At 36.4% G+C, this 14413-nt stretch overlaps 1 protein-coding gene and 1 long non-coding RNA gene across 10 annotated transcripts in view; one reads left to right on the top strand and one right to left on the bottom strand.

Moving 5' to 3' along the window:
• The window catches only part of LOC117159413 (uncharacterized), a 76374-nt gene that overhangs the window by 1156 nt on the left and 60805 nt on the right, over positions 1-14413 (bottom strand). For 2 of the 3 annotated variants that reach the window (XM_076619228.1, XM_076619262.1), the window contains 17 exons: positions 13597-13753; positions 13206-13334; positions 12376-12723; positions 11978-12149; positions 11313-11466; positions 11054-11180; positions 10415-10615; positions 9816-9985; positions 8765-9703; positions 7453-7615; positions 4466-4807; positions 3620-3914; positions 3388-3529; positions 2940-3139; positions 2715-2867; positions 1951-2074; positions 13-1165 (listed from right to left, as the gene is read on the bottom strand). In XM_076619228.1, the coding sequence (XP_076475343.1) occupies positions 13-1165; positions 1951-2074; positions 2715-2867; positions 2940-3139; positions 3388-3529; positions 3620-3914; positions 4466-4807; positions 7453-7615; positions 8765-9703; positions 9816-9985; positions 10415-10615; positions 11054-11180; positions 11313-11466; positions 11978-12149; positions 12376-12723; positions 13206-13334; positions 13597-13753 (4969 nt within the window). The remainder of the gene's footprint in view (positions 1-12; positions 1166-1950; positions 2075-2714; positions 2868-2939; positions 3140-3387; positions 3530-3619; positions 3915-4465; positions 4808-7452; positions 7616-8764; positions 9704-9815; positions 9986-10414; positions 10616-11053; positions 11181-11312; positions 11467-11977; positions 12150-12375; positions 12724-13205; positions 13335-13596; positions 13754-14413) is intronic. The other variant, XM_076619304.1, reaches the window with a different exon arrangement.
• Positions 6730-14409, top strand: LOC143302947 (uncharacterized). 7 transcript variants are annotated; one of them, XR_013058839.1, is made up of 6 exons: positions 6732-6795; positions 6860-6956; positions 7035-7217; positions 11956-12191; positions 12389-12725; positions 12807-13211. It is a non-coding gene; the product is annotated as an uncharacterized LOC143302947 (long non-coding RNA). The 7 variants fall into 7 exon arrangements; XR_013058835.1 differs by having other exon boundaries at positions 6730-6795; positions 6860-7217; XR_013058832.1 differs by adding an exon at positions 13874-14409 and having other exon boundaries at positions 6786-7217; positions 12807-13776.

A 14413-nucleotide genomic window follows, 5' to 3' on the forward strand; every position in this document is an offset into this window, starting at 1 on the left:
TATTGAACACACCTTCATGCTGTCGATTAATTTCACGCGAAGCTTTAGTCACACCACTCAGTGTAGCTACCTCGATACTTCCTTTGGTATGTTTCTTTGGGTCCGAAACTTCAATGTTTCCCGCGTCTGACATTTCGCTGATTTCCTCGAGCGATGTCCTACGACTTTCAAATTGCTCCACCTTTTGTAACACGTTTTTAAGGTTGTCGCTATTATTTTCGTTGTCCGCCTCTTCTTCTTTAATCGACGAAATACCCAGTTCGTTCACTTGTTGCGAAGACGCGGATAAATTGGAAATACAATCTCCGATCCCAGAATCTCGCGAGTCGCCTCTGAAAACCCGACGCGACTTCTGCGAGTTTACACTCGATTCTCGGTCCGTCTTCTGCTTCAATTCCTTGTCTATTTCCATAAATGTATCCTCACTGACCGTCTTTTCTTCCACGTTCCAAGTCGAGTCTTGTTTGCATTCTGAAGTCACTAATTCCGGAGAATTAATCTCATCATTGATCGTTGATTTTGTAGTAACCTCGTCCCAAAGTAAATCCTGATAAGATTGCGATTTGTCATTGAAGTCGATCAAACTTTTTCCTTCCACGGTTACACTCGTTAAAATCGAAATTTCTTCGGTTATCAAGGTGCGCTCCTCGACCTGACATCGCGTCACGATTTCGGTTTCCTCTTCGATTCTCTCCATAGGAAGCAGTTCCTCTGACTGAACTTCGTTCTGGCCCTCAGTTTCCTCAACTGTATCAGTTTCTCGGGTCCCTCCGGATCCATTTCCCTGAGAACACGATCCCGCGTGATCCGTCGTCGGTTCATTTTTCAATGACGACTCGTCAAGGTCCGACGATACCCCTGTTACTTCCTTTTGAGACGGGTCTAACGTTTCCTCTGGCGAGATGTTCATCTTTGTCTTATAACAGAACGAATACAGGTTCCTTTCTCGAGTATCTAGCTCGTTCGTGCTCCCGTTGTTCTTTTCTATCGCATCGTCAATGTCACGTGATTTTTGTTCGTTCGATGAAACGTCAAAATCGATCGTTCGTGGTGATTCAATGGGATCCGAGGTTGGCGAGGATTCTGCGGTCGCTGTCGGACTTCGTCTGCTGTTCGCTGAAAGTATCGCCATCCTTCCCAGTGCACGAATGGCATTTCCTGTTTTCTATCGTAACAAACAGAAGCGCACACACACGCAACACGATCAAATCCATGCTTAGATTAGTGGCAACTACGGTATCGAATTTTTGTGATTAGTTTTGATAAAAACAAAATAATTCTTTTTCGAATGAAAAAGGGTCGCATAATTAGAATGATTTAATCGAATTGCTCATAACGAAACCGATCCTCGTCCAGGTTTGTCTTTTTCCAGGAGAGCAAAAGGATACTCTAGTATCTTCCATTTCGGTTTGATAAACTTGTTTTTTCTTTTTCTAGCAAGATATTCATCATATTACACAATTGCTGTAAATGTATCGCTGAATCGTAATCATAAATTTATGGATCTCGTAACAAACGTTGTTTCTATTGAATTTATTAGCTTTCATTCGACCATAAGTTAAGGTATTAATCAATCTTTATAATATTAATTCGACCACGTTATGGATTTTCTTTTCGACTACTGGAATGTATCGTTATCTGAAAAGTCGGAGAATTTTACAAGGAACGTTTTTGTTATGAGTGTATCAACTGTGTGTAAAAGAATTTCTCGATACATCAATTTCACAGTTTTAGAAAAAACTATATTCGTCTTTACTCTTTGAAAAGATACAATACTGTTTTACTCGGGACAATTTGCAACAGTTGTTTCAGATATTAGTATCAAATTACTTACCGTAAATCCTAAATTACTTATCGTTTTTAAACAAGCTCAAAACATTGCAATCTATCACAATGACGGACGATGTGAAAAATATGTAAAGTAACGAGTATCGAGTTATTAATTCTTACCTGCCACTTTCTTCGTACGATGAATTTCTTCAGCTTCTCTGTCGGCAAAGCTATCCTACTCATGGCTTCCGCGTGTTGCGCCATCCAAGCATGTTCCAAACATTGCCTCGCCGACATTCGCGATCTATAAATATAATAAATTAATTACATAGAAACCTCGATTAAGAATTTATAGAACATTTTGGACACAGTTGAATCAGTAGTAAAGTATGATTCTACAATCCTTGTCAATCGTTTTAGTACATACAGATTGCAGATATTTCGTTAGAAGGTGATGTAAATAATATCGAATACAAAAAGCACGTCAGATATTTGAAACTTATGGACGTAGAAGCTTAATGCGTAACATAAAAACTGTTTTTTCCTAAAATATGTTAAATGCATTTCAGAGCCTTGTTCGAAATTTCCATTCGTAATTTTCACTTGTAATATTCTAACGTAAGCAACATAGGAATAATTTTCAACCTTTACACCGTAGTATCTATACATTTGCACGGTAGATTCAATCGTAAATCATTGTCGAATTTGGTTTCATAATTTACTTGTAGTTTTTTTCCGAAAATTTACATATTCTCCTTCGCTGTCACATTATATGCAACGACGAGTATGCCCAAGTTGCGTAGAAAAAATTAGTTTAGGAAAGTATAGAAACAAATGAATATTGAAGAATTTATCTTTCCTCTAACGCGAAGTATTTCACGCCAATTGAAAAAACTAATTGTACAGTATAAAGACTGTAGCTAGTATATTTATCAAACGCGTACTCCTTTCGTTTGACAAGCAGGCTGCTGATGAAGTCCTTAGCGTCGTTGGAAATCGCATCGAAGGCCTCATCTTCCAAGTCGTAGTCAGCCCGAGTAATGTTGGCGAAGGTCTCGGCGTCATTGTCGCCCATGAATGGAGATAAACCGGTTAAGCTGAGCATTTACGACGTTGTTATTTATATAATAAACTTGTAAAGAGTGCAATTACGTATTTTAATCGCTTACAGAACGTAACAGATTACACCGACGCTCCACATGTCCGATTCGGTACCGATCGGTTCGTAACTTATTATTTCTGGTGGAATGAATTCTGGTGTGCCGAAAAGGACTCTGATCGGTGTGTCTGGTTTGAGTGTCTGTGCTAGACCAAAATCGATGAGTTTTATTTGATGGGAAGTTCGTGTTCGACACATTATGTTCTCCGGCTGCAAGAAATTCATTTGTATTAACTAAAGAAAATTAATAAAATAATTTTATAATAATAATTTGAATAATAATTTACGTTACAGCAGTTCAAACAATTCTGTGGGGTAGCATAATTATTAAATTACTTATACTTAATGTAATTAATATAATTTAGGGTAATATAGTAATAATTTTTAAATAATTTTAAAACAGTAAAATCTATATCAATGTTCAAGGTTTCAACTAAACAAATGACACCTTTCCTTACCTTCAGATCCAAGTGCACCACTTTATTCTGATGCATATATTCGACACCCTCGCAAATTTGTTTCATGAACAGTATACTGTCTCTTTCGGTCAGGGTAAAATCGTCAGCAACAACTCTCTCGAAAAGTTCGCCACCAGAAATACTAAGGAATATAACGTTTTACGAATCAAATTATTTTTTAACGTTTCTATAAACGGATAAATATATTTTTTATTTTAATATGGAAGCTTACTACTCCGTAACCATCGTGATTTCTCGAGGACTCTCGAAAGCAGCCGCCAAAAGGAGGAGTTTTGGATGTCGCAGCATGTTCATGATTCTAATTTCCTCTCGAACTTGCTCTCGATCCTTCGTTTTGATGGTCCTGACAAATTTTGCCGCGAAGCTCGTACCTGAAGATTTCTCCACCACCCTCCGTACAGTTCCGTATCGACCTTTGCCCAATTCCTCCAATATCTCGTATCGATGATTAAACAATTGTCCATCTTCCATTTCCACTATTCGAGCTTCGAACGGTGGCTTGAATTCTGGAAATGTCAAATGTTTCATGGATTTTTTTCGTTACATACAAAATACTTAATATTTGAAATGCTGCTGTGTACTTTGAATCGTTTCTCAGCTCACTCGTATTTCTTTATCATTGTCAAATTTCATAAGCTCGAGGAAAAAGTAAAATAATCGTTATTGATATGCGTGGTTTTTCGTCTCAATCTTTTCATAGAGATTTTGTTAAAATATTTTTACGTCAAAGCGAGAGCGTGATTGAAATTTAAATAACTTGTGAGCTGCAACAAGTTTGCAAAATGTAGTCAAAGACAAAGATAAGTGGACAGGTAGTGAAAATAAATATCAACGAAATTGCGTTAATTGCAGCTTCTTTACATAAACATGTAAGTATTAATTTGAATTATTTACTAAATAATCTGTGTACTATAAGGATATAATAAATAAAACTTAATACTCTGTAGTTTTATTAAACTTCCATAATACCAACTTCCTGTCTACTTGATTATATCTGCCTATTTATTTTTCTCCTCGACTGTATATGTACTATCATCTTTTATAACTACATATTTACCGTCTTCGTCGTCTTGCAAACACGTTTCCCCTTGTTTCGGAATTCGAACAAATTCAGATTCCTCTCCAGGTTCGCTAACCCCATGTATGTTTTCAGCTCTTACGCGGAAACGATATCTTTCACCAGGTATCACGGTGTCTGTTCCAACAGCAGGTAGCGTGAGACTCAACGAAAGACAGGATTCTGCGATCGTCATCCAAGTGTTTTCATCGGCACGGTTCATTTCCACGGTATAACCGGTAACCGTGCAACCACCATCGTAGGGAGACGATCGCCAATTAATGGTCGTTGCCCCTGTAGAACAGCATATGTTTGGAACACTCGCTGGCGGGTCTGGTGGACCTATGAAAAAGATTTGCGAACCTTTACAATTTTTGTGAAATTGTAGTATTTTGTTTTAGTAGACAATGGATGTACGCTGTCGTCCATAAGTTACGGGTTATGATATAAATGTTTGTAATGTTTATAAAATATTTAAGAGACAGTACATAATTTTACAAAATGGACTTACATTTAATAAAAGCAACGAATAAATATAATCCATGTCAAAAAATAAATAACTATTACGAATATAGTGAAAAATTTATAGAACAAAAGTTATTAAAATCCGCTATATATCAGTTTTAAACTTTTGTTTATCCGTTACTGTATACATCTATTGTATAATACCTATACTGTACTATGCTATACTATACTATTGTATAGTGTCTGTACTTAGTTTTATATTTTATAATTTTTACTTCAAATATTAGAAACTTGTAAGTAGAGCCTTCGGTATAACGGTTTGTTGAAAGTAACTGACAATCAGAACACGTGTTGCCTGTGTATCATTTATTTTTAAGTCGGCTAGTTTTTTCAAACTCATTCGCCGTCAAAGAATGTTTCAAGGACGTCATGTTCAACAGTCCATTTGAAATTATAAACAAGAACCGCTTAAACTGTTTTTCCTCGAACGGGTCTCATTAATAATCATATGGAATCAAAATGTCTTGAAACCAAAAAGTCATCAATCTGTGTATCTACATATATTGTACTTTGTAAACATGAATTATTCGTTTTCACAAGATTTATGAAAGAACTTTACCACAAAGTTGCACGCTTTAAAGTGTCGTCTTTACACTACATGCACTGACACTCGTTTATTATGACAATTTCATACAACATTTTGCAATACGCTCACTCGCTTGACAATTAGTAGTAAATAATTCGCCATTACCCATTGCTCTTCGAGTGTCGTCCTTTTCCTCGCGATCACTCGACAAAGAAAACACTGTTAATAAATTTTGGAAATTGTTTAAAATATTGGGTGAAAGTGTGACGTGAAAAATTTCTTTATGTTCTCGGCGTCGCGAATTATTCTACATAACTCCTCTCCTCTTGCACAACGCTGCCATGACGCGCACGCACTTTTTCAGCACTGGTTCGTTTCATCGTGATCTCAAGGAAAGAGGAAGAGTAGACGAAGCAAATGGTGGGGATGGAAGAAGAAACGAGGGAAGAAGGAATTATTGCGCGACACGTCACGTGAGACTGTCGTCTGCCTTGTACATAAGAAGCGGAACTGGACCGTGTGACACGCGCTTACGCACGTGGAACAATGGATGTTTCGTTCTAAATTGCGTTTGAAGACACCAGGAAATGCGATAGAAATTAATCGAAATCGTTGATTTAATTCAGTCGAAAGTTCTTACGACTTCTCGTCTTTTTTACTTCTATCGGTTTTACGTGTTTTCTAAAGAACGCTATAGCCTTCTAAGTTAGTGAAAAATAAAAAAGATCAGAGAATTATTTGTCTCTTTCATGTGTATGAAACATGGTAAGCTTGGAAATTGATGGAGATAATTAATTAAATTTAATCGAAATTTCTTAAGATTTCTCGCCTTCTGTTTCTGCATTCGTATATTTTTTCAAGAAATGCGACAGGTTCGGAAATCAGTGGAAATAGTGAATTCCGTGCAGTGATTCTAGGATTAGTTGTCTGCTTAAACTTTTACAAATTTTTAACACTTTCGCAAGAGACAAACTCTGAAATTAGTCGAGACAACTGTTTTAGTATAATTAGGTTAATTCAGTCGAGGATTTCTACGATTTCTCATACTTCGATGAATTTTCTAAATTTTTGTCTCACTGAGTCACGTACTTTCACGTATTAATTAGCAATGTTCTACAACAGCTTGATCGCGTCGGTAAAAACGTTTCCGCTTAATGCACTCGCTCCAAAGAAGTAACTATTTCCTTCTATCTAGTGGACAGGTAGGATTTCTTGCTCTTACTAGTGCTGATAGCATAAACTATTCTTAGTTTCATAGAGATCGCAAACGAAAACACTGGTTCGTATTGTTGTATACTTACTTTTATGCTATGCGCACACATATTAACGGGCGTTTATTGCAGTATAAGATATCGGGAATTTAAACGAGTGATGTAACACCGCTCGCTTCAAAGCTTTGTAAATACAAATCGTCTTCTAGTGTTTGTGGCTCTTGTCTATGTACGTAATTTGAACAAGTGTTCCATCTCTATTTGAGGCTACATTTACGTAATGCCAACGTAATTTTTTTTACAACAGCTTGTATCTCATCGTTCGTACATAGGTAACAATGTTCGTTGGTCAATTTTAACACTTTACTGACCGCTAGCGGTTCAACGGTATACGCACGTCCGACCGGCAGCTCAGACGCAGATTCTCCCTGGCGCCGGCTCTGTTCCGGTTTAGACTCTCCAATACCATTCTTTTCGTTCATCACGATCGGTAAGTTTTTTAAATTGGCATAAAACTGTGCGAACTTACAAAGCAACGCAACTGACGCAACTGAGCAGGGTACCTTAGTACTGAATAACAAATTACTGCTCAAATAATGAGAAAAATTGTCGGTGACAAAAAGCCGATTAATAGGCTATCGGTTGGTAAGCGTCGGAGACAAAAAACCGATAAATCGGCTATCGGTGGTTGGTAAAGTGTTAATATTTCTTTGTCACGTACGTACCTTCAACAGCAACGCTGAAACACCGTCGGTCCTTTCCCAGTTTATTTTCCACGGACACTTCGTATTTCCCGGCATTGTCAGCGGTCACATCGTCCGATATTAAGCAAGACACTCCACCGCCGTAGGTAATAGCAGTCTTTTTGTTTGCAGTCAACTCTCGACCCTTTAATCAAAATTCTCGATTAAGCGCTTGATTGAACGCGACCAGAGATGGACGATTACAACTGACTGATAGGTGCTTATGAACGATTCCCATGCATCTATATAACTATGACATTACTATATATGAATTCGTAAGTTACTATATCTACATAACCGCAAGCGATTGTACATGATTACACGAAGTTAAATACGGCATTGAAGATGCAATTTTTATTAACGTACAATTAGGCCTTGTTAAGGTAAATTTGAGCTTGATATTAATATCGTGTTTTGAATATATAGTGACTCATGGAAGTACTCGGATGTCTACTACAGAAAATTTGCGTAGATATAGCGAAACTTTATTGTAATCAGTATTGTAATCAGTTGCGGAAATTCATACTTTTATGCACAAGTAAAGAAACAAAGACTAAATAGAAATTTTGTTATCTTCTTGACGTCGTAACAAATACTTTGTTTTAAATGTGTCGTGTACTTTTTTATTGTATGTGCATTTCTAGCACATTTAATAATATTCCCGTTAATGTGTGAAAACACTGTGTGTCCAAAGTCTAATAATGAGATAAGACTATCATAATCATGTTTATCGTATACACATGACTACATATTGAACATAAATTTCGTAGAATATTTGCCTCTGAGCATATAATTAACGAATAATCAACGTTACCTCGCTAAATACATTGAAATTTATTAATATAATATCGATAACAATATAACATCATCGATAGTTTATATGCTTTTGCGAGTTCTGTGAATTTACGTTTGCAATTTTCTAACTTTTGGATACATCTTCGGATTTCGTTCAAACTTGACGAATATATCTCAGTCGTATCTCACTTTAATGCCAATAAAATTTCAAAATTTTTCGTTTATACCACACTTGACACACTCATGAAAGATCTTTATAACAAGCTGTTCAAATTCTTTCGTATTAGTGTCCAAATACTTCGTTCCGGGAGTCACAATATACTGATTTCACTTAATTGACGAACGATATCGCACGAACAGAGATTCTCTTGTTTCGTAACAGTAGCGTCTTTAATCACACGGAGGACAAAAAACTTCTTGTATTTTGTTCTCGAACTACATTAAACAAAGTTTGACGTTTTGACGGGAGAATCTGACGGAAGATATAAATGATACTCACTGCTCGTAGCCACTTGACGACTGGTTCCGGATGACCTCGATACGTGACCCTGAGGACTACTCTGTTTCCTCGGAAAACTGTGACGTCAGCCGGTACCTTTACGATACTGGCAGCCACGAATTCCTCCGACCTAATAGTAACTTTCTCCTCCTCTTTCGCCACGATTTCTTCCTTCTTTACAATCGAATCCTCCTCCAACTCTTGCAGAGCGCTTTCCGTGCATATTATAGGTGTATTATCGTGTTTATTATAGTTATCTTGAATTTGTTTCGCATTGTTACCAGTCTTATACGGATCAGAAACCTCTGTTGAACTCGTTATACATTCTTCTTTGTTTTCAGCTAATTTTGATATCTTTTCGTTCGATACTTCAGAAGATTTTTCTTTACAAATATCCCTTGTTTGTTCCTCGTCTGAAGACGACGAAATCCTGTGTTCGCTAGATTTGTAGCGCACTTGTTGAGTAACTTTACGTTCCAACTTTTTCGAGCCGCGAACTATCCTTTTATTCGTTTTGTTGGTCGCCAGTGTTTTCCTGGTATCGAGTAACGGACTTTGAAGAATATTCTTCCTCGCAGGTGCGGGAGACAGTTGTTTAGGACTTGAAGTAGATCTGAGAGGCAACGAGGATGATCTGATTCGCATAGGAGACTCGTGTAATTGATTTCGAGAGGAAGAGAGAACGTCTCTTCTTGTCTTTCGCAGAGAATTGTTACGGCTACAATTAACAGCTTTTGGTGGCTTTTCGTTGTTAATTTCCAACGTATCGTGACGTCTCGATTCTTCGAAATTCTGTACCGTTCGCTGGAATCGTAGTTCTGCTGTGCAACTAATCGACGGTCCTTTACCAGTCACGGATGCGGTGCATCGAATCTCACCGATATCTCGCGGTTGTACATCGTGTATCCTAAGAATGCTAACGTTATCGTCTCTTTCAACCTAAATGTAAAACCAGAAATATGATATTATAAATGAGAAATTAATAGCGAATGAAATTAACAAATTACAAAACTGATAAACGAAGTTTCTTAAATTAGACGAGTTGACGCACCTTGCACCTTGAATTTTCTCTGATGTCCTTTCCATTGATCGTCCATGTGATTTCCATGGGTTTTCCACATTGCACCCGAGCACAGAAACAGGCAGTCTCACCTTTCGGTGTAATGACCGACACAGGTGTTTTCGTGAACTGCGGCGCCAATTTCGGAATACCTTTGTAATCTTGTGCACAAAGTAAAATATTTTTTAACACTTTCGTATCGAGATTATAAGTTGTTACATAGGTGAAACTTTAAAGGAAACGTATAGAAAAGTATCAAAGGAGTATCAAATGTTAAATATGAAAAGATTAATGAAAAGGACGAGACATGGGTCTAAAGTACTGCATGAATCGCGTCATTTTATCTGTTTATAGGAAATTTGAAAGTGCGAAACTACGCATAATATGAAAAAATATGTAAAACATTCAAATTATAGTGCTTTGTATACTCGATAGGTAAAACAATTTTCAAACGAATTTTTACTTTTTTAAATATCTTTTCAAAAATATAAATTTGGACAAAAATTCACGGTATAGTCTTAAGATATCTTGTCTGTAAGTGTGGAAAGTTAACATTTTTCTAAAAATAAATTTTATTGATTAGAATGTACCTTGAACAGCAAACAGGCCGTTGCTAGACACCTCTCCGAAATTATTGCGAACGAGGCAAGTATACTCGCCAGCATCTTGTGGACAAACATTGGATAATCTTAGTGCGACGCCACCGTCACCATATATGACGTATTTATGATAATCGTTGTCAGGTATCTCACGACCATCCTTTAACCAAGTCACCGAAAAAGGCGGTGTACCTGAAAAACATGATTTAATGCTCGTTGAATTATATAATCAACCATTTATATTAATTGACGCAATTGATTTCATCCCTTAAAAGTCGAAAGAATTCACGGGAGATGTAGTTGCTCAGAAGTGGCACTGATCGACTCCATAAATTGAGAAATAGAGAAAACTCACGATACTAATTTAGTTTGGAGTTTACGATTATTTACGATATCTCCTAGCGATAAATAAACTTATAGAAACAAATAATTCTTTTTTTGAGAAATTGAGCGTTAATCATGTGCAGTCAGGAAATGAAAAGAAATTTACAAAAAGATGGAGTTGCTTAGTTTGGCTTCAGGAGAAGCTCGTAACAAAAGATTGAAAACACCAAAAATTATACAATAGTTTGTGATAAGTGCTAACTTATATTGTTCGTTGAGCTAACATTATTTTTATGTTTACTATACCCGCAAGTCTCGTCTGTAGTTCGTAACAGTGACCTTCCATGACGATCGATTCTTCTGGAAGAGACTGTAAGAATTTCGGCGGATCTTTGTCGCACGTAGACGGATTATGAGAATCAAGAACGGTCACCTGTTATCGAAGAAACAATTACGAAAATAATTATTTCGCATTGCAAGACGGTAATGTCGCGTTGCGAAACGAATAGAATGCAGAAGCATGTTGTCTATGCCACGTGGTTAGCATATATCTAAGATTATTTACCTGGCAAGAATTCTTTGTAGAACCAAGGACGTTCGTTGCCACGCAGGTGTACTCACCCGCGTCGCTCGCTTTCACTTTCAAAATTTCGACTTTCGCAGTTGTTCCGTCGAAGTACCTTTTTACTCGAATCGATCGTTCCAACGGGCGTCCATTCCTAGAAATTTGATCCTTTGATACTTTATGCTTTGAATAAATCGTGATTATAAACTAGATACGTAAACACAACGTAGAAACTATGCCACGAACTATGCTATGAACTATGAAACTTTGTAAGCTCTCTTCCGTTACACCGTCGACGCGATTTGTCTTTGAAACAGGAACAAAGGAAGTCTTATTCTACATAGGTAAAGTGTAATAAATTCTGTGAAAAGTTCTACAGGATTCGAGCTCGATGCAAAAATCGTTAGGTGTTTGGTCATCGTCGTAAGATCTTTTAGACACTCCGAGATTTATGACTACGTTATTTGTTACATGAAACACGCTTGAAAGACTAAAATGCATCTCTAAATCTAAACGAATCAGAAATAGATAAATCACAGAAAAAAAGTCAAAAAGTCTGTACGTGTAAAGAAATGGCAATTGTTCAAAGATAATTGTGTATTGGGAAGTCTTTCACAAAAATGATTATGTAATAATGTTTCAGAAGGGAACTTTCTTTGTTTTACCTGAACCACGTTGGTGTTAGACTAGGCGTTCCTCTAATACCGCAATCGAGATATAATCTTCCGTTTATTCTGCTAGTTGTGTCTAAGAGGCTTCGGCTAAATGACGGATACGTTCTAGGCGATGCGCTCCTAGTTCTGATTGTTCTGGCAACCGACCCAAGTAATTGACGATCTTTTTGAACAAATTATCAAAATTGTAAGAATGAAATAACAGGTAATCCTATTCAGTTTTTCGAATGTTTGTGTAAGAAGGAAATGCAAATTTTTCTTGTAATTTAAATTAACTATGTAGTTACGATATATTTGAATAGAAAATTGCCAATTTACCCCATAATGTCATATCAGCAAGTTTACCGTAATTTAATGAATACGATAAAGTATAATCTCAATTTACATACTAATTATTTCCAGGCGGGCACTGGCTTCGATACGACCATAATCATTCTCCACGATCACTCTGTACAGTCCTGCGTCTTCTTGGGTCACTTCGACGATTTCCAGTATCTTTACGTCGTCTCTTTCTTTTATCGAGATTCTAGCGGTTGGCGTAGCAATTATGCCATTTTTGTCCCATTTCACCCATGGTGACGGGTGGCCAACTACAGCACATTGGAATCGCACGGTTTCCCCTTCCTCGACCACGCGATTGTGCGGAACTGCGTAAAATTTCGGTGGACTGATCTTTGGCCGTCTTGACATCGACCTACTTCGTGGAAGAAGCTGCGGAGACCTTAATTCTCGACCATCTGTAATTGTTCCATTTTGTCATATTTCTCTTCCAATTTAAAAAGTTGATTGGTACAAGCGACGTAAACCTTTTCTTTTCCAGCATTCAACGCAAGAGTTTGGTCACCATCGTTTAATCGAGTCAACGTAAATTTTGTTATTAGGTCAGATATATTTATGGAAATTAAATTAACCCGTAATTGCTACGATGAGAATAAATAATTGAAAGGACAAACATGGATACATAAAATAATAAAAAAAGGTTAGTATTATGGGATTATAGTTATTACTTTATTTAAACTACCCTTATGTAACTATTTTAGTTAAATTATACGTACTTGTGTGTACAACACTCGACAAGTTATCGTGAAAATAAAAATTACAGGAATCTGACAAACTTCATTTTACCAATTACGAGTTAAATCTTTGCGAAAGTTTATTGTTTTATTATATTAGTAATTTATTATTATTATTTCGCACGATCTATTCTTGTTACGCTTACGCGAAACTGCAGGAGACAAACTCCTGATCGGTGTTGAGCGTGGCGTCGATCTCGGCGTCGATCCGGCCGATAGAAGTCCTGCGGGCCTCGTCAATCTTTGGCTCAAAACATTCTCTTTCCCTTCAGGCACTGAAACGTATTTAAACAAAATGACTTACAAACAGGCAGCTTTCCATATTTCTGACACGTATTTCAAGAACGTAGGTAGCAAACGTGTTTCTTATCGCGAGAAACTTCAATAAAATCAGAATCTGGATGCACTCGAGACACGATTTACTTTGCAGATACAGTGGTAATTGAATAACACTTAAACCGAAGGTTTCACGTATTTGTATCACTTGACGTTTCCATATTGCCTTATTAAACGATCGTGAATTAAACACGAAATTACCATCCACTATTAGGCAGGCTGACGTGAATGCTTTTCCAAGGTCGTTATATGCCACGCATGTATATTCGCCCTCGTCTTCCGGATAAACATGTTGGATGCTCAGACGCGCGGTTTCTCCATCAAAGTCAGCGGAGAAATCGCCACCCATTTGTAGAATCTGAATGTGAATATTACAAGCAAGTAAGAATTATCATTACAGAGACGATATAATCTTATATGAACTCGTAGTTTCTTTATTTTTCTGTATATATGTATTTTAATATTATTATTATTATAGTATTAGTTCATACAGTATAATGGGATATTAACATATATATAATACACTATCTCGGATGGGCTATATAATTCTAACACAGGGAATAACAATATATGAAACATATAGAATATTTCTAAATTCGTATGGAATGACATAATATGATACATAGAATATCTCTAATTTCGTATATGTATAATGGTATAATGTGGTATACGGAAAGTTATTACTAGACCGCAAATGTTTATGCAATTATGGGAAATTCAAATATACAAAAATGTATAAAATTATAAAGTGTATAGTATAATATATATGAAAACATACAAAATGTATCTTTGAAGTAAAATTATATGAATTTCAAATTTACACGATCACATAAATTTCTATTTAGATTCTATTTCTTGAATTGCATAAAAATATCTATAAAAATACTGATGTATATGAAAATTTAACAATTATACTCTATTATACTACATTTATATATATGTATTATAGAGTTTAATTTTCGTTTTACATTATACATACAGATTATACATAATCAGATATGAAAATGTTTTTTAGTTA

The sequence above is a fragment of the Bombus vancouverensis genome, chromosome 1, assembly GCF_051014615.1.
Source record: "Bombus vancouverensis nearcticus chromosome 1, iyBomVanc1_principal, whole genome shotgun sequence".
Taxonomy (NCBI): domain Eukaryota; kingdom Metazoa; phylum Arthropoda; class Insecta; order Hymenoptera; family Apidae; genus Bombus; species Bombus vancouverensis.